General features: G+C 43.4%; 1 protein-coding gene across 6 annotated transcripts in view; it reads left to right on the plus strand.

The window, feature by feature from the left end:
• Positions 1–20,989, plus strand: part of ERICH6B (glutamate rich 6B) — a 110,799-nt gene that overhangs the window by 51,474 nt on the left and 38,336 nt on the right. For 5 of the 6 annotated variants that reach the window (XM_069972292.1, XM_069972294.1, XM_069972293.1 and 2 more), the window contains 2 exons: positions 7,521–7,585; positions 18,419–18,567. The exons of the other annotated variant lie outside the window; for it this stretch is intronic. In XM_069972292.1, the coding sequence (XP_069828393.1) occupies positions 7,521–7,585; positions 18,419–18,567 (214 nt within the window). The remainder of the gene's footprint in view (positions 1–7,520; positions 7,586–18,418; positions 18,568–20,989) is intronic. 6 annotated transcript variants of the gene reach the window in all.

A 20,989-nucleotide genomic window follows, 5' to 3' on the forward strand; every position in this document is an offset into this window, starting at 1 on the left:
TGTATAAGCAGTTGTGAGACAGGCAGTGTATACACACACTATATAAGCTGTTGTGAGACAGGCAGTGTGTCTACACTGTATGAGCTGTTGTGAGACAGGCAGTGTGTATACACAGTGTGTATACCCACTGATAGTGTATACAGCTGTATACTGTAATTGTGGGATAATACCTTTTATCTTAGTAACATAGTAACATAGTAAATAAGGTTGAAAGAAGACAAGAGTACATCAGGTTCAACCTAGGGAAACCCTACTGTGTTTTTCCAGGGGAAGGCAAAACCCCCCACAAGGCAGACGACAATAGCCCCACCACAGAGAGAAAACTCCCCCCCACCACCACCGAATGGCGAATAATCCCTGGATCAACGTATCACTGGAAATCTAATGCCCATAACTTGTAATATTATATTTTTCAAGAAAAACATCCATGCCTCCCTTGAACTTATTTAATGAATCGGCCATGACAACATCATGTGGCAGAGAGTTCCACTATCACAAATTTGCGCAGTCTGCGTCCAGTGAAGGCGCTGACCAGCCCTTTATTTCTATTGTTGTAAAATAAATTTATATCCGGTATACGGCTGTATACTGTAATTGTGGGATAATACCTTTTATCTTGCTACCACAAATTTGTGCAGTCTGCGTCCAGTAAAGGCGCAGACCAGCCCTTTATTTCTGTTGTTGTAAAAACAATTCTATATCTGGTATACAGCTGTATACAGTGTGTGTGGGATAATACCTCTTATCTTGCTACTACAGATTTGCGCAGTGTGCGTCCAGGGAAGGCATTGACCAGCCCTTTATTTCTATTGTTGTAAAATCAATTCTATATCCAGTATACGGCTGTACCGCTAGACCAAAAGGTACACTTGTACTTTTTTTTTTTTAAACATATTTTATTGAGATTTTTGTGATATGATAAATCAGTACAGATATCTGTTGCAAGACAAATTTCACCGTATCACTTTTACATATTGGAAGATCAGTATACAGCATATCTAGGCAGATAGAAGATAGCATAAATTTACATTTACATGCCAGCATAGCAAAAAGGCAGGACAGTGACTAGGCCTCAGCGCTTCTAGCATGTGAGGTATGCGTTGTTGGTAGTTACCAACATGTACGATAGGATTGATACCGAGATCGGAAATCCATAGTCAATAAAATATTGGATAACAAAAATAACCAATAGGACTAAAGAACTATAGAACCATTTAACAAATCTAATCTAATTTGCATGTACCAAAGCATGAAGTCGATTCTGTTAGTCTAGGGAGAGTGTATCTTGAGGATGATTATGATCATCGCAGGGCCTACAATCATATCTGTGGGAATAGATACCATAGAAGTAATCATGGGGGTGAAACCTAGGAGCTCAGAGATTATTTATTCGGAGGAAAGTAGGAGGATCGTGTCAGTGGTGGAGTGACGGTGGTGATACTACATGCATCATCAGTATGGAAGGGACGGAGCCCATAGGTGATGAATAGATATAGTTTGTATGTCAGCCATAGGAGAGTGGCATACAGGGAGGGAAGGGTACCGGGAGAAATTGTAGGGAATAATTGGGGAGCAAGGGTAGTTAAGGGATTTTAAGATTACCTAGGGAACTTTTAAGGTCTGCTAAGCAGTACCACTCTGTTAACCTGAAATGCTTCATCAGTGACATTCGTTTGTCATGGGAGGGCCAATGATGCAGGTACCTCTTCCATTTGTTGAAAAATGACTTAGCCCTTTTCTCCTTGTCCCTGAGAGTGTAAACTAATTCGTAGTTTAGGAGTGAATCAATGAATTCCTTCAGCTCGGTAAGTGTAGGGGTGGACGGTTGGAGCCAATGCTTAAGTATGCATTTGAGGGCTACTAGAAGTACTAGGTGAACCCCCTTTGTGGCTATCGTTGGTATTTTGTCACTCGGTGTGGTGGATGACTCGGAGGGGTCCTTTGGAATATAATGAAAAACGTATGTTATGATGTCTAGTTCCAGGTCTAGGTCCCAAACAGTTTTTATGAGGGATCGCACTTCCCCCCAATATGATTGTATTTGTGGGCAGTGCCATATGCAGTGGTCCAGGTCGGCTTTCGGCAGTTTACACTTTGGGCACTTGTCTAGGTGAATGAGGGTAGTGTCTCTATATGGCAAGTTGAAGGCATAGGTAGCTCTATGTAGAATCCTCAAGTGCATTTCTCTCAGGGACTCGCTAGGGGTCGATTGTCTGACATGTTGGATACCTGTTTTCAACTGGAGGGAAAGATCTGATCTGGACAATTTGGAATTCCATTTCCCCAGTGCTTTAGATATCACGTGTTTCTGACAATATCCTTTGAGAAGACAATAAATGTCTGATAGGGTATCTCTCCTAGTGTGGGGGCCTATGAGAGAATCAAAAGTGTTGGGGGTTTCCACAGCGTCGCAGTGCGCTACTAATGAGTTGAAGTAGGACTTCACCTGAGAGAATTGCAGGAATTGTGGTTTGGAGAGATTGTATTTTTCGGTAAGGGAGATCCACGTGTAAAAAGCGTTGGTAGATGGGTCTAAAAGATCGTGAAAGGAGTTAATGTGGCAAGTTCTCCACTCCTTGAACAACGGATTGGAGTGTCCCTGTGGGAAACCCGGGGCTCCCCAGAGGGGGAAGTATTTAGAGAGGCAATAAGGTAATTTGAAAAGCTTGCGGACTATCTTCCATGTAGCTATTGTGTCTGATAGCAGTAAATTGGACTTAACTGAGCTGGGCATTTGAGGTATTTTTGTGTGTAGTAAGGCTGATAGGCGCCAGGGTGCAACCATCTGAGACTCCAAGTCATAGTTGGAATAGAAATTAGAGGAAAGAATCCAATCTCTGACGTGACGGAACATAGCTGCCAGATTGTATAGCCTAATATCAGGCAATTTTGCTCCCCCATCGGATGTAGGAAGACACAGAACATCATATGCTATACGGACCCTTTTGCCCTGCCAGATAAATTTGTTAAAAATACTCTTAAGTTTAGTGATGTCATTATGGCGGATAAGAAGGGGGATCGTTTGCATGGGATATAGGAGTTTTGGGAAGGACATCATTTTTAGTAGTTGGATGCGGCCCAGGAGAGACAGGGGGAGGGAAGACCATCTTTTAAGTTCTAGTTCGAGTCGGTGTATGAGAGGGGGGTAGTTTAGATTGTATAAAGAGTGTGGGGATTTGCCTAGTTTTATGCCCAAATAGGTAATGGAGGAGTTAGTAATAATGATAGAAGGGGGTAGTTTAGATTTGTCAGGAGCATGGCTGAGGGGGAGGAGTTGGCATTTGTCAACATTGACCTTGTATCCTGAGAAGGTACCAAAGAAGGAGAAAGTGTCCAATAAAGCCGATAGGTGTTCTTGCGGGGAGTTCATGAATATTAGGGTGTCATCTGCAAAGCAGGCTAGTTTGACCTCCCGGTTACCGACCTGAATACCCTTGAAGGTGTCAGAGTGGATAAGATGGTGAGCGAGGGGTTCTATAGCTAAATTGAAGAGGAGCGGGGATAGGGGACATCCTTGGCGGGTGCCCTTTTGGAGTGGGAAGTGTTCCGAGAGGACACCGGGTAAATGAATTTTTGCCAGCGGGTTTTTGTATATATTCTTAAGGAATTTGGAGAAGTGACCCTGGATGCCGAATTTTTCAAGGGTCATATCCAGCCAGGCCCAGCTAACGTTGTCGAAAGCTTTTTCAGCATCTACAACAAAGAGAGCCGGGGCCTGGCTGGAGTAGGACCTCCGGGAAACCGTAGCTTGTACAGCAAGGACCGTGCGGAGATTAGACACCGCCGATCGCCCCTTGACGAAGCCTGTTTGATGTAGACCGACCAGGTCGGGTAAAATATCACCGAGGCGGTTGGCCAGTATCTTAGATAGGATCTTTAAATCCTGATTTATCAGGGATATAGGTCTGTAGGATGTGGGTGAAAGAGGGTCCTTTCCAGGTTTATGTAGCACTTTTATGTGTGCCAGGTCTCCTGATGGGATGTGAGCATCTTCTAACAGCACGTCATTAAACAACGCCGTGAGGTCGGGGGATATAGCATCCGCTAATATCTTGAAGTACTCCCCTGAGAATCCATCAGGGCCCGGGGCTTTATTGTTGTTTAGTGTTTTAATTACATTCAGCACAACCGCCGAGGATATAGGGGCATTCAACTGGGAGAGCTGTTCCTGAGAGATAGTGGGTAGGTTCAGGGAGGCTAAGAATTCCTGGCCTGCGGTTAAGTTTTGGGGTTCTTGGAAGTAGAGGTTTTTATAGAATTGTTTAAACTCTTCAGCTATGGCTCTGGGTTCTTTAAGTACATTTCCTTTTGTATCTTTGATAGCCCTGATGTTCTGTGGCTTCCTACGTCCCCTGGCTAAATTGGCCAGCATCTTCCCAGACTTGTTCCCAAATCTATATAGATCTGCTAAATGATTGTCTCTACGAAAGGATTCAAGGGCGTCTTGTGCTACTTCAAAGTCTTGTTTGGCGGCAGTCCAAGTATCTTTAGAGGTCTCAGATGGGTGAGTCAGGAATGCCGTATAAGCCTTTCTAACCGCGAGGGTGGCCCTGTTATATGCCAAAGAGGCCTTCTTTTTTAGGGTAGATACATAGGAGATGATCTTCCCTCGGATGACTGCTTTGGAGGTTTCCCAGAAGAGGACTGGATTGTCTCTATGTATGGCATTGTCTGTCATGAATTCTGTCCACCAAGAGAGGAGGAGCTCTTGAAAGTGAATATCGGAAGCCAGATATGTGGCAAACCTCCAAATTTTGTCTGATCCAATTGGAATGTCATCTCTAAGAGAGAGACTTACCGGGGAGTGGTCAGATATGACCATATCATATATATGTGAGTGGTCTATTTTTGGTAGGAGAGCTGGGGAGATGAGGATATAATCTAGTCTAGACCAGGCCTGTTGAGAGTGGGAGTAGTGAGAGTATTCCCTCTCTATAGGATGTGAGTGTCTCCAGCTATCAAATAAGTGTGCCGAGTCCAGCATTGGTTGTAAAAAGGAGTCCACTGCCAAATTGGAAGAGAGGACCGTTCTAGAGCGCTTGCGATCTTCAAGGCTGTTGAGAACAGTGTTGAAGTCGCCGCTAAGTATTTTGTTAGCGTTTGTATCTTGCAGTAGGAGGGATTCTAGGGTAGAGAAGAATGGACGCCTATCTGAATTTGGGCCGTATATATTGTATAGGGAGAGTCTCCCAACGGGTGTGTCTAACACTAAGGTGTGTATGCGGCCCTCACAATCGTCCTGTTGATCGATCACAGAGTATATTAGGCGCTTGTGCAGGAGTGTGATTACACCCCCTTTCTTATTCACGGCTGAGGAGCCATATGTCTCTCCTACCCACATTTTTGTTAGCCTGAAAAATTCGGATTGATGTAGGTGCGATTCCTGAAGGAATGCAATGTCTACATTCAAGCGTTGCAGGTGACGTAGAACTTTGGAACGCTTGGCTGGGGATCTGAGACCCTTAACATTCCATGATACAATTTTCATAGTACACTAGATTTAGATTGGGTATTATGAAAGACATATGACTGCAGGCCTGTGATAAAGAACCAGAGCATGGTAAATACATTCAAGAAAGGTACATGCGATAAAACAAACAGGAACAGAAACTTAACACTACATAACTTTGCGACCAAACTGAAGGTAAGGCCCGGGAAGGCATCTCGAGGTGATGTATGGACGGTGACTTCACTTTTTTCGCGTGAAGGGAATGGGCCTCGGGGTCCCATCTCATATAGCAGAACGTAAATCTTAGGTCGTCAGGTGCTGGTAACATCCACATACCCGGGCGCTTGTTTACACTAACTAGCTCGATGGCACATAATAAAAGTAAAGAACAAAAAAAGAACATTGGGAAAACCCCAAGAGGGTGAAAGCAAAGTGTCTAGAAGGACAGTGGTAGTACCGTAAGGGCACTGAACAAATTATGTAACCTGTGAGGGTAGTCGTGTCCCGATTAGTCCATAAAGGCCTGGTGGGAATCCGGGCTGTCACGTCTGCGACGCTTGTGCTTCTCTAGATTGGCGGGTGATTCCGAGATTCCCATGTAATGTGCTGCATCTTCGGGAGTACGGAATACTTCCGCAGATCCATCTGATTTAAAAATGCGTAAGGTGGCCGGGAATTGTAGTGAGAACCGCATTTGTTTCTTCACAAGGGCTGTGCATATGAAAGAAAAGGCTTTACGTCGTTTGGCAACTTCAGCAGAAAAATCATTAAACAGGAGAATCTTGTGACCTCTCAGCATGGTGTCTGCTTGATTCTTTTTGTAGGCTTGTAGGATCATCTGCTTGTCTGCATAGTTCAGATACTTCGCGATTGCCTGTCGGGGCTTAGGTACAGTGTTTTTGCCGGTAATAGCTCGAGGTGGGCCGATTCTATGGGCACGTTCTACCAGGCATGGAGAGGAAAGACCTAATACTGCTGGTAGCTCCTCTGCAAAGATTTGCTGCAGACAAGATGGCGGGATGTTCTCCGGGAGGCCCACAAGTCGTAAGTTGCTGCGGCGAGATCTGTTTTCCAGATCTTCGGATTTGTCTTGTAAGGATTTAATCATCCTTTGTGACAGTTGTAGTTTCGTTTTGGCATAAGACAATTCAGTTTCCACTACATCTATGCGTTCTTCTAGCTCAGCGATTTGAGTCGTGTGCTTCGCCACCTCACCTTGCATTTGTGTCAGGGAGGCTGAGATAGTGGCGTCCAGGGACGCTTTCAGGTCCGGGCCAAGTATCTTGGCTACCTCTATTGCGAGGGACTTACAGGAGCGTTGTAGTCCCGGAATCAGGAGGTCTCCCGCGGCATCCAGGTCTGAGGAGTGTGCGGCTGTCTGCTGTTGTGAGCTGTGCTCCTCACGGCTGTCCTGTGCTGGGCTGACAGGCGCCATTTTAGCTTTCCCCGGCTCTCGCTGTGGTAAAGCCGCCGGCTGGGATGATTGTGTCGCCTCACCGCCCCGCACCAGATACTTCTCCATACGGTGCCCGGTGATCCCAGGGCCGATTACCACTCAGGAGGACCGGCTAGACAGGCGATATAGGAGCGGGAGGACAGATATGTATAGCGCCCGGCACGGAGCTGCACCAGCTAGCTGTTCACATCCGCGCGCCGGAACCGGAAGTCGGTACACTTGTACTTTACGTTCATGTACCCAGGCATGCTTCCCCTGCTGTCCCGTATGCATTCCAGAGGTTTCCTCATTTCCTGAGGTTTCATTGGGCACTTGGTGACCTCCTAGTGGTTGAATCTTGATTTTCAAGTCCCAAGTATTTTTCCCACAGAGACTATAATGGGGTTCGATATTCGATCGAATAGTAGAATATCGGGAGTTCGGGACCTATTTGAATCGAATCCAATCGAATCGAATATTTCACTATTTGCTCATCTCTAGTTATAATACAAAGTTTTAAACATTTATGGAACACGTAATAAAAAATCATTTTGTTTCAAGGGAATAACATTTTTACTTTCAGTGTTCTATATGTATAAACAAATTGTGATTCTGTTGTAAAAACCTTTTTTTTAGAATGAAGAAAACAGACACTAAGGAATACATTGAATATCTAGCAAACCATCTAAACACTCATGGAAGTAAGTATGACATTTTATAGTATTTGTATGTTTTTGACTAGTGTTGAGCAGACCTGTCAAACTGTTTGGGTTCGGAGAACGTTGCCGAATCCAAACAGTTTGACAGGTCCGCTCAACACTTTTTTTGAATATTTCACCTTGCTAAGAGCATCCATATTTGTTATCCCTGGTCCTTCTAAAACTCTTTATTGTGGTTCATACAGTTGTGATCTATCACATTAACATCCTTGATGGTTTAGTATAAAAAAGCCTATATATACTGAATCTATAAGTAGATAACTTATATTATTTTACTTTTAATTGTTCTTAACGGACAACTCCGGCGCTGATTAAAAAAACACTGAACTGAAGCTCCAGTTGGTGACTTCATTTTTTCTTCACTTCCTGGTTTGGGCTTTCCCATGATGCACTTGAGCAACCTGAGTCATCTGACAAAGGGAGGCTTGCCTAACAGGGCTTAGACCTGCCTCCCTCTTGATGAAGTCATTGTCGCAAAATAGCTGCCACAGAGCAGCCTGGGGTAAACAATCATTAGGTAAGAATTAGTGTACTTCACTTCCTGGTGGGGGGAAAAATAGGGAAGGCAGCCGATAGGTGATTGAAGCATATTACAGTTAAATAACTTTGTAATGTGTTTCCATTACTGGGAAAAAGGTTTTCGCCGGAGTATCCCTTTAATTTCTGTGTTTTGTTTAATGTATTGGGGTATGCTATGAGTCTATGACATGGAAAGCATTAAAGGAACTTTTACAGATACTTGGTGCACAGCCTAAAGGTTCCCATACAACTTAGAATTTAGCCAAATACGCTGCTCATGGTGTATTTGGACGTCAATCTAAGGGTCCATTTACAAAAAAAAACTATTTGACAGATTATCTGCCAAAGATCTAAAGCCAAAGGTGTGTGGGGCTGTCCTAAACAACCACCGACAGATGATGGTGGTTGATAGGGATTGGGTGTTATGGAAAATCACTGCCTGAACCCTTCGTTTCAGGAGAAATAAGCTGCAGCAAAAATAGTTTCGAGTTGAAACCACCTGCAGATGTCTTCATATCAAACTAACTTTCTTTAGATGAATCACGCCGTTTCGTACCACGGAGTTGGAGTGAGGTGGGAGGCCAGCGGACTGGGACCACATACACTCTTGGTAACTGATAGTGACATGTGTATTGCCATATCCTATGTGACCACTCTGTTCAGCCTACTAGAGCAATACAGCACCGCACTGGCACTTTATATTTTTTGGTATATGCATTTATGCTGAATGAGTTGTATACAAGGTTTACTTTTACGCACATGCACTTTAACTTATTTACTGTTACCCTTGTCCCAGTAGTGGGGTCTCCCACCTCCTAGGTCTTGATTTTATTGTTTTTTTGTTTGTTTGTTTTTTCTTTTTTGTGATGGTATAAATAAAGTTTTGTCAATTTGATATGAATTTGTAGTCAGTTATGGTTATTATGCGCAATACACAGTACAGCATAGGTGTTTCTTATTAAGTTGGGTGCTGAGTATCATTTGCTTCATTTTTCTTAGGATATCTTGTAACATTCTCCTAGGAATATAGGTGTTTTCATTAACTTTCTTTAGATGTATGTGCTTTCTTTACAACATTTCACATTAACTTTTAAGGAGCTCCTATCAATTTTCCTTTTTCCACCATGTCATGGAAAGTTGTTGACTGCTCAATGACTAGCTAACATTGATAACATTTCAAACTATTGAAGCAGTGATGCTTAAGTCTTATGTTCCTTAGACTGTGTGTGTTTGCTAATAAGATTTCTAGACTACCCAGACAGCATCCTTGTCCTTATAATGTGGTGTACTCTTTCCAGTCTGACACAGTGTTCTCTGCTGACACCTCTGTCAGTGACAGGACCTGTCCAGAGCAGCAGAAAATCCCCATATAAAACCTTTTCTGCCCTGGATTGTTCCTGACATGGACAGAGATGGCAGCAGAGAACTCTGTGCCAGTTTGGAAAGAGTACATCACTTTCTAAAGCACATACAGCAACTGATAAGTGCTGGAAGACTTTACATTTTTAAAGAGAAGTCAAATACAAATCTGTATAACTTTCTGACACCAGCTGATCTAAAAGAAAACATTTTTCGCCGGAGTACCCCTTTAATTGTTCCGTGGCATTGTTTTTCAGTTTTAAATCTTTTTTTATGCACATTTTATATTTCTGTTGGCCAATTTGGGTAAGACGTAGACCCAGGGCTTGGACATTAGAGTGTTAGCTTGCTTTTCTTCAGAAGAGGCAGGGCGACTGGAGAATATAGAGACATTGGTGTACTGGAAGTCAGGAGACAAGATAAAGGCAGTAAAGGCCAAGCATCTAAAAAATATTGTTGAGCTGCTTTTTTAAGCAGGGTCTGGTCAGGGTGTGGAGCAGACAGTGACTTACTGAACTGACTGCAACTACCATCCTGGGGCTTGGACAGGACTGGTCACAAAGGTAGGTGGCTTGCAGTCTACCATTAAAATAGTGTAGGCTTAGAGTAGCCAGCTGTGGCTTTTAATTTCGCTGATTCATGCCCAGGTTTGTGCTTTACTTTTGATGAAGATTTGGAAAAAAATAGGTGAACCAATTCTCCCATTCCACTTTATGGACCAGCCGTGATTGGTGGAGAAGCAAACAGAAGGGATTGCTCCACCAATCAGCAGAGGCAATTTGGTTGATGTTCACATAAACTACTTCTGTATTCTTACAGAATACCGATGCAGGTAGTGAGGGAGCGAAGGATTTTGTCAGTGGTCAGCTCCATACTGGAGAATGACTCCCATCCTATGCACGAGACCGTGATAGCACTGGGCAGTACTATCAGTGACTGTTTAATTCACCCAAAGTGCGAGAAGGAGTGATATCTGAAGTCCTTCCTTCCTGTGGCTGTACAACCAACACTGACCCATGGAGAGATCACTCCATAAAAAGAACTAAAATAGTGTCATGTTTTTATTGTATCTTTTTTACCTTTTCTTCTCTTTGTCTACCTTAATCATAATGCCTTTACTTTAGCTTTTTGCATGTGTAATACCTATGTTGCTGTAACACACTGAATTTCCCCTTGGTGGGACTATTAAAGGATTATCTTAACTTATCTTACCAGCATTGAGCAGCTAAACTGCAACAGGCTAGAACTTTTGTCAATAAAACAACCTCACCCATATTTAAAGGTGGGCAAGAAAACATTAAAATTTCTTGGGAACAGGCACTTAAAGAATTCTCCCAAGGCACTGAACTTCTAGTACCTAGTGTTACAAGTCTGTTACACGGCTGTGGGTACAAGTCATCCCTTTATGTTTTGGAACAGCCATTGTAACTTGAGACCCCAAATCTATGAAGAACTAATAAATGGTTCAAGAATCTTCAAAATAAGGAAGGAAGCATATGAAGATTAGACACAAATATTCACAATTAATACAGATGAAGTAATTTCTTACATATAAAAGCCAGAAAGAACTCACATGTCACGTGTTTTATCATGCAATGGCCCAGGAAAGGTTGAAAGTTGAACATATTGTAAGTTAAAGTGCCACTGTTGTTAACATTTTTATTGCAGAAATCAATAGTACAGGCGATTTTAAAAAACTTTGTAATTGGTTTTATTAGCCGAAAAATGAAAAAGCAGTTTGAACCTCTCCCCCCTGTCTTCATGGTTTTCCAATGGAGAGAGAAAGAAAAGCAGCAAAACAGGGCAAAAAAAAATTAATTTACAATCACATCCCGGGCTCTCTCCTCTGACAGGCACCATGGACCTCTCTGACCTCTAGGCTCTGAATAGCTCCCCCACCGAGCAATCCTTTGTTCTTAGCTCTCAGCTGCCCACTAATCTCGCTCCTTCCCCCTCCCCCCCCTCTTAATAGACCAGACAGATCCGACTCATGAAAAAACAGTCGAGATTTTCTGATTCTGAGCAGTGGATGACAGAAAGGAGAGGAGGGGGGGACCTGGGAAAAGGCTTTTTACATGCAGATAATGGCATATTTGGCTAGTAAACCCAATTACAAAGTTTCTTAAAATCGCCTGGACTATTGATTTCTGCAAAAAAAAATTTAATGACAGTGACACTTTAACCCCTTAACCTCTTAAGGACATAGGACGTACCGGTACGTCCTATGTCCTCACTGGCACTTCAAAGCGGGGCCGCGCGGCGGCCCCGCTTTGAAGTGCCGCGATCCCGGGTGCCGCGTGTAGCCCGGGACCGCCGCTATTAGCGGGCACGGTCTGATCGCCGTGCCCGCTAATTAGCTAATCGGAGGCAGCTGTCAAAGTTGACAGCTGCCTCCGATTACCGGAGGCAACCTTTCCCTGGTGTCTAGTGGGGGAGATCGCTCCTCCGGGACCTTGTCCCGGAGGAGCGATCTCCGTTACTGATGCCGGCCGGGGACGCGTCCAAGATGGCGCCGTCCTCGGCTCGGCACTCGTTCGTTTTCGGCTGCAGCAGCCGAAAGCAAACGAGTGCCGATCTCATGGATCTCTGCAGCATATCTATGCTGCAGAGATCTCAATGAGAGATCCAAGTGTATATACTAGAAGTCCCCCAGGGGGGCTTCTAGTATATGTGTAAAAAAAAAAAAAAAAAAGTGTTGTTAATAGTAAAAAGCCCCCTCCCCTAATAAAAGTCTGAATCACCCCCCTTTTCCCAGGTTTTAAATAAAAGTAAACAAATAAATAAATAAATAAACATGTTTGCTATCGCCGCGTGCGTAATCGCCCGAACTATTAATTAATCACATTCCTGATCTCGTACGGTAAACGGCGTCAGCGCAAAAAAATCCCAAAGTGCAAAATTGCGCATTTTTGGTCGCATCAAATCCAGAAAAAATGTAATAAAAAGCGATCAAAAAGATGTATATGGGCAATCAAGGTACCGATAGAAAGATCACATCATGGCGCAAAAAATGACACCTTACACAGCCCCATAGACCAAAGGATAAAAGTGCTATAACCCTGGGAATGGAGCGATTTTAAGGAACGTATATTGGTTAACAACGGTTTGAATTTTTTACAGGCCATCAGATACAATATAAGTTATACATGTTATATATCGTTTTAATCGTAACGACTTGAGGAACATGCATAACAAGTCAGTTTTACCCCAGGGTGAATGGCGTAAAAACACATTTCCCCCAAATAAAAGAAATGCGTTTTTTTTTTCAATTTCACCACACTTCGAATTTTTTTCTGGTTTCGCAGTGTACTTTATGCAAAAATTCAGCCTGTAATTGCAAAGTACAATTAGTGACGCAAAAAATAAGGGGTCATGTGGGTTTCTAGGTGGAAAAATGCAAGTGCTATGACCTTTTAAACACAAGGAGGAAAAACCGAAAACGTAAAAACGAAAATGGGCCATTAACACCCCCCCCCCCCCCCCCCCGTGCCGACGATCGCTGCTATATGCTGATCAATACTGATCAGCATACAGCAGCTAAATTCAGCTTGCCGGGTCATCGGTGACCCGGAAAGCAATGGCGATTGGTACTGTCCGAGATAGCACCAATCGCCATTAGTGTCCTGGGGAAAGATGGCGCCGATGCCACCCCCACGATCGCCGTGATAGGCCGTCCAGTACCGGCCCATCACGGCGATCATACTGTAAAAACACAGTTTTGCCGGGTTCTGCACCCCTCAGCTAGGTAGCTGAGGGGTGCAGAACAGGTGTGTGTGGTGCAGGTGTACCATACTCACCTGATCTGGGCGTCCGGAGCAAATATCTGCGGTCCGCGCCGTCCTCGCGTCTTCGTCGGGTCACTTCCGGGCTCGGTCGTCCAGCGTCGGAAATCTTCGGAAACACTAGGGTCCTCAGCAATCTCCGGCAGCGTCGCCATTATCATTATCATTCATTCATTATCATCATCGCCATTATCATTCACTGATCAGTTGCTTTGGGTTAAAAAGATTTTTTTTTTTTCCCTCCAATTTTTTTTTTCTTTTTTTGCGCCCTAAGTCCGCTGAGTGCTGATCAGCATCGCATGTAAGTGCGCCGCTGATCAGCAACTCCTCCTTTTTGGCGTAGGAGCATTTTTTCCCCCCTATATCCTACTGCCTCTGTCTGCTGATAAGTGCCCCACATAAGTGCGGCATTTATCAGCAGCTCCTTTCTTGGCGTAGGGATATTTTTTCTTACTGTCAAAAAAACACGTAACAAACACTACACTACACCACACTACATGGAATAAAAGTGTACAGTACACCACTACACATTTACATACCCCATATACCAATCCCCGTATAAAGATGGCCCCCAAGGTGTTTTCGGCGTCGGACGCATACGTTATTGTTGCCTCCGAAACCGAAACAGCCAGTGATCCTTCTTTCCTCCATTCATCCTCCTCCTCCTCCTCATCATCATCATCCAGTGACGTGTCTGGGGGTAGCGTAGCGTACGCTGCCCCCAAGACACGTCTTTTCCGCCAGTACCGTCCCAATAAGAGATCACGGTATGGCGTGAAATTTTACAAACTCTGTGAGAGTACCTCAGGGTACTCTTACAGATTTAGGGTACGTGCACACTGCGGAATGGCGAAGGATAACCCTTTGTGCATTCCGCAGCTGGCACCCGCCGGCAGACTGATGCGGGCGCACGTCTCCACCCGTCTCATAGACTCCATCCCATGCACGGGCGGATTCCGTTGTCCATCCAAAGAATGAACACGTTCATTCTTTGGACAGAGAGCGGAATCCGCCCGTGCATAGAATGGAGTGTGACAAGAGCGGAGACGCGCGCCTCCATCAGTCCGCCAGTGGGTGCCAGCTGCGGAATTCACAAAGGGTTATCCGTCGCCATTCCGCAGTGTGCACGTACCCTTAGAGTGTATGAAGTAAGGGAGACCTGAATCCAGCCCCTAGATGTCCCCCCCCCCATCCTCGGAGTTAGTGGGGAGATCGTTCGGGAACTGATCTTCCCACTGCTGGATAAAGGTTACCACCTGTACGGGGATAACTTTTATACCAGCACCCCCTCTTCTGGTCCCTCGCTGCCCGAGTTACTGTAGCTTGCAGCACGATCCGAACATATCAGAAGTAGTAATAGCGCCCTAATATTTAGCAGCCATGAAACGGACCCAGCGCTTCTGGATATGAAGGACCCCATATCGCACCAGGACAACATTTTCCAGGTGACGTCCCCCACACTGGAAAACAGGAGACCCCAGAAGAAGTGCAGAGTGTGGCGTAACAGGGGGATCAGGAAGGACACCATTTTCCAGTGTGCCACCTGTCCTGATCACCCCGGCCTCTGCATACTGAATGGCTTCAAGGCGTACTACACGTCATTGGGGTTCTACATTTTCTAAATTCTGTCCCTTATTCCTATTTCAGGGGTCACGTTGGTCCAGGGATTATTCTGATCGCCATTATGGAGTCGGGAAGGAATTTTTCCCCTGTGATGAAGCTATTGTCGTCTGCCTCACAAGGGTTTTTTGCCTTCCTCTGGATCAACACAGGTTGAATTTGATGGACACCTGTCATTTTTAACCTTATAAACTAATAATTGGCCTAATACCCCCAAATAAATTAGAATTGTCCCTTTTCCCCAGCTAAATAGATATGGCCGCCATTCCCATTAGAGGATGCCATGATACAATTACAAAGCCTCTGTGCTGCCAGGACAGTAGAAACCCCCCACAAGTGACCCCATTCTGGAAACTACACCCCATAAGGAATCTAACAAAGGGGGCAGCAGGGATATGGCCCCCTGGTGACAGGCACATTTGTGGCGTGAAAATGAAAAAAATGTATTTTTTATTTTCACAGCACATGTTCCACATATGTGCCCGTCACCAGTGGGGTCCATATGCTCACTGCACCCCTTGTTGGATTCCTTATGGGGTGTAGTTTCCAGAATGGGGTCACTTGTGGGGGGTTTCTACTGTCCTGGCAGCACAGGAGCTTTTTAATTGCGACATGGCCTCAATCCTCCATTCCAGCCTCTAAATGGCGCTCTGTCCCTTTGGTGACTTGCCCTGTGCCCATATGGCACATTATATCCACATGTGGGGAATTTTCGTACTCAGGGGAAATTACTCTACACGTTTTGTGTTCACTTTCTTTTTTAACCCCTTGTGGAAAAGGAAAAAAATCAAGGCTAGACCAACATTTAGTGTAAAAAAATGTTTCATTTTTACACTAAATCATTGATCTTGTCTTGATTTTTTCATTTTCACAAGGGGTTAAAAGATAAAAAAAAACACTAAATGTGTAGAGCAATTTCCCCTGAGTACGGAAATACCCCACATGTGGACATAAAGCGCCATGTAAGTGCAGGGTAAGCCTCCAAAGGGAAGGAGCGCCATTTGGCTTTTGGAGGCTGGATTTGGCTGGAATGGATTTCAAGGGCCTTGTTGCATTTAAAAGGCCTCTGTGTTGCCAAGACAGTTGAACCCCCCACAAGTGACCCCATTATGGAAACTACACCCCTCAGGGAATGTAACAAGGGGTGCAGTGAACATTTGGACCCCACTGGTGATGGGCACAAATGTGGAACAATATGGCGTGAAAATGAAATATTACATTTTTTACACTATAATGTTGGTTTAGCCTTTAAATTTCATTTTCACAAGAGGTTAAAAGAGAAAAAAACACACAAAATGTGTAGAGCAATTCCCCCTGAGTCCGTAAATACCCCACATGTGGACATAAAGCGGCATGTGGGCGCAGGGCAAGCCTCCGAAGGGAAGGAGCGCCATTTGGATTTTGGAGGCTGGATGTGGCCAGAATGGATGATGAACACCATGTCGCATTTACAGAGCCCTCGTGCTGCCAAAACACTGGAAACCCCCCACAAGTGACCCCATTCTGGAAACTACACCCTTCAAGGAATCTAACAAGGGGTGCAGTGAGGATATGGACCCCTTGATGACGGCCACATTTGTGCCGTGAAAGTTTCCCTTTCACGTCACATTGTTCCACATTTTTGCCCGTCACCAGTGGGGTCCATATGCTCACTGCCCCCCTTGTTAGATTCCTTGAGGGGTGTAGTTTCAAGAATGGGGTCACTTGTGGGGGGTTTCCAGTGTTTTGGCAGCACAAGGGCTCTGTAAATGCGACATGACCCTTGAAATCCATTCCAGTAAAATCCAGCTTGCAAAGGCCAATTGGCGCTCCTTCCCTTTGGAGGCTCATCCTGCGCCCGCTTGGCACTTTATGTCCACATGTGGGGTATTTCTGTACTTGGCAGAAACTGCGCTACATGTTTGGTGTTTTTTTTTCTTTTATCCCCTTGTAAAAATGAAAAATGAAGGCTAGAACAACATTTTAGGGTAAAAAATAGAATTTTTCATTTTTTACACCACATTGTTCTGAAAATCTGTGAAGCACCTGTGGGGTCCAAATGCTCACCGCACCCCTTGTTACATTCCTTGAGGGGTGCAGTTTTCTAAATGGTGTCCCTTTAGGGGTGTTTTTTAGGTTTTGGCACCCCAGAGCCTCTGCCAACCTGAAGTGGTATGGTCAAAAATGACCAAATATAACGGTGGCGTTGAAATTCACTAGGTGCTCCTACATATCTGAGGCTTGTGGTTGCGTCAAATAGCGCAATAGGGCCACATATGGGGTATTTCTATAAACTTCAGAAATGGGGCAATCAATATTGGGGTGCATTTCTCTGCTAATAGGTTTATCATTATGAAAGATATTGGATTACAATAAAATCTCTGCACAGAAAATAAAAGTCAAATTCAAATTTCTTATACACTTAGGGCCACATGTATCATCCGGCGGACGGATGATTTTTGGCGGAAAGTGCCGATTTGCGTATTATTTTATACGCAAATGGCCGATTTGCGAATAAAATAATCGCAAATCGGCACTTTCCGCCGAGTACGCCAGGGGGCGGAAAGGGGGCGGAAAGTAGGCGGGAAGTGGGCGGAACGGAGGGCGCGGACTCAGAGTCCGCGCGATTTATCATCCGTTCCGCCCAATTCTACGCCGAAAACCTACTCCAGTCCTCAGCTGGCGTAGGTTTTCGGCGGTGCGCACCGGCGCGCACAGGATTTATGTACAGGCAGTCCGCCTCTACATAAATCCCCGTACCGCCGGAGCTGCGGGGGCATTTTTAAGTCCGGCGTAAAAAACGCCGGACTTAATAAATGCCTCCCTTAGCGTTTATTTCTGTGAATCCCCTAAAGGGTTAAAAAACTTTCTGGATGTGCTTTTGCAGAGTTTGGGGGGAGCAGTTTCTGAAATGGGGTGCTTTGTGGGGCTTTCTAACATACAGTCCCCTCAAATACACTTTAAACCTGAACAGGTCCCTAAAAATATCTGATTTTGAAATGTTACTGAAAATTTGGAAAATTGCTGCTAATTTTTAAGCTTCCTATTGTCTAAAAAAATTAAATATAGTTTAATAAAAGCTACCAACATAAAGTAGACATTTTGCTAATGCTATTTAATATATAATTTATGTGGCATAACCATTTTCTGTATAAGCAGAAAGGTTTCAAAGTTGGAAAAATGCATTTTTTCACAATTTTTCATGTTATTTTGGTGTTTTTCATAAAGATTCGTTATGAGTATTGACTCCATTTTACCAGAAATGTAAAGTACAATATGTCACGAGAAAACAGTCTCAGAATCGGCTGGATAGGTAAAAGCATCACAAAGTTATTAATGAATAAAGTGACACAGGTCATATTCATAAAATTTGTCTCTGTCCTTAAGGCCATTTCAGGCTCTGTCCTTAAGGGGTTAAGGCAATTGTTTATTAGTTTCATGTATTATGTTTGACACAGCACTATCTTGTAATGTGCCAAACATGAGGATATATAGTTTGCTCCCATATATATTATTTTTACTTTACAAAATCATACTTTATTCATTTTTATTTTAGACTTGTTTATGATGGAAAAAATCTCTTTCACTCTGGCCTCAGATGATGACACAATAGTAAACTATGCACAAGCAAATGATGCCTTTTCTAATCAAGCCGACAACATTGATGACTATTTTATTCCAATTTTAAACAAGGAGCTTATAAATGTAAGTAATAAAAAATATAAAGAGGAGTGTCTTGACATAAGGTGTAATTTGTGGGGAACTCAGCCACAAGTGTTTGATAACCCTGCAATTATATAGTACACAGTTTCCATTGAAATCTTGGTCCAGAGTGATTACTGTTACATAATGGACCGGCACTCAAAAAATAATTGATCACTTGCCTGAGGAAGTGGCCATGACAGCTATGAAACATTTCTGGGTTTTATAGTTTTATAAAGGTTATTCAAGTAACAGATTTTAAATGGTACCTGTCATGAAGTACACTGGACCCAGTGTAAGGAGCATTCTATTTGCTGCTAAAAGTTCAGGTAACAATGAACACAATCACTCACAACCCCAATTGGATCATAACATAGGTCAAGCACAGTACCGACTTGGCTTGGTCGTCCTCATGGATACCTGAATTTCCAGCAGCAAATGAAATGCATGCTGTGCCTTGTGACAGGAGACTCTGGGTAACTAACTTATGGTATGTTCACACTGAGGAATAGGCAAGGAATTCAGGAGGAAAGTTTTCTGCTTGAAATTCCTCGCCTAGTCAGCAGATACACGACAGAATTTACCTGATGAAAATTCTGTCGTGTGCACAAATGAGCCAAAATCCATTATACACAATAGAAAAATGAAATGGTCATATTTTACAGGCGGAATTTCAAACGGATTCCACATGCATTTTGATGCAGAATCCACTTGAAACTCTGCACCGATTCCTCAGTGCTCAATACTATTCTAGGTAAAGGAATATAAAGGTGAAGGGACACCACACCAATATCTTAAACTACTGCATTAGTAGTGGCCAGGCATGGCAGTACTGCAGAGCAGCTGACTGGCGTGGGTTCCAGCTCCCTGCCAAACAGCTATTGATGGCCTATCTTTATGGTGCGTTTACACACAGAGATTTATCTGACAGATAATGGATTTTTAAAGATGATATATCCCAGTCTTTCCTTTATTTCCCTGTTTATAGTCTGGTCCTGGCTTTGGCTTCAAAGATCTGTCAGATAAATCTTTCTGTGTAAACGCACCATTAGAATGGGCCATCAATCAATTTTGCTTGGGAAACGCCTCCAGGTTGCAATAAAATATACAGAAAACGCATCCAAAAGCGAAATTTTTATTACATCATAGCTTCAAAACAGATTCTAGTTACTGACAACTCTGACATTCGCATAAGGTCTGGTGTGACCATGAACTTTTACTGACTGCTACATGTAGGCTTAAAGAAGTATCTTACCATAGCATAGAAAAGAGTCTTTGTGGGTTTAGACCTGCAGAGTTCTCTACAAAATGTATGTGCAGCTAGCTTGTCATAAAAATGTGTCTCTATGAGCTATAGAAGGTTATTTCAAATGCCACACACCACACTTAGATATGAAAGATGTACTAGTTGTTTTGGGGGCTGTGCTTCCTTTCTCGCTTTCCTGATTTGATGATATTTCATATAGCCCCCTGTGTCAGTATCACTGTAGATTGAGACAATAAAAAAGATTTCTATACTATGGGCAGAGGAATATTTTAGCCGAGTACATAAAATATGAATTCTTCTGCTTGTTCACAACCTTCATACTTAAGGTAAATCAAACAGATTGGGTCACAGTGACACATTTTATATGTCCCCGAGGTCAGGAGGCAGTAAATAACAGACTAAGACTAGTTCATTCCCTTCAGACCAGAGTTTTTCATTTTTAATGTGTGGATCACACAGCTTCTGAAAATAAAATGCTTTGGTAATAATATTTTTAGTACTAGTTCCTTCTCTGCTGCTCTGTAGAATGAATGCATAGTATATTCACTTTATTTTATGAGCATGCCTTAATCCTTTTCTCCTAGAGGGCTTTCCAGGAGCTACTGCAGTATATAAAATATTTAACAGTGAAGGGTTATTATAAAGGGTTCACATACACTGGTTACAGTCAGAGGCTTCAGTATTTACTAGCTAGACAACAAGCTGTAACTACATGACTTGCCATGCAATGAGATACAATCATATTGCATTGTAGTATGCCATATTTGCCCATAGCCAGTGCATTGCTCCTGGCCGTACTACCAGCTAAAATATTAAATGTAAAAGCTAGGTATTAATTGACTTGATCATATTTTATACACACTCAATGATGTACATTGAAGAGGGGACCCAATAGCATAGAGGAGCTTGGTGTTTGTTTCCCACTCTGTGGGACATTTACTAAGGAGTATAATGTGTAGGACTATTCTAATGGGGAATGGTGTGTATTTTGTTTAGATATCTTGTGACTGATTTATTAAAATGTAGCACTTCCATAGTGAATGTATCTAAGTAAAAAGTCACAAAAAAGCACAAGCATATTCACCTGGTGCTGACCAGATGTAGGCTTGCACTTGTTTGTGCAAATTTTCAAAAATTCGCAAATAATAAATTTGGCGA

The sequence above is a fragment of the Dendropsophus ebraccatus genome, chromosome 5 (assembly GCF_027789765.1).
Source record: "Dendropsophus ebraccatus isolate aDenEbr1 chromosome 5, aDenEbr1.pat, whole genome shotgun sequence".
Taxonomy (NCBI): Eukaryota; Metazoa; Chordata; class Amphibia; order Anura; family Hylidae; genus Dendropsophus; species Dendropsophus ebraccatus.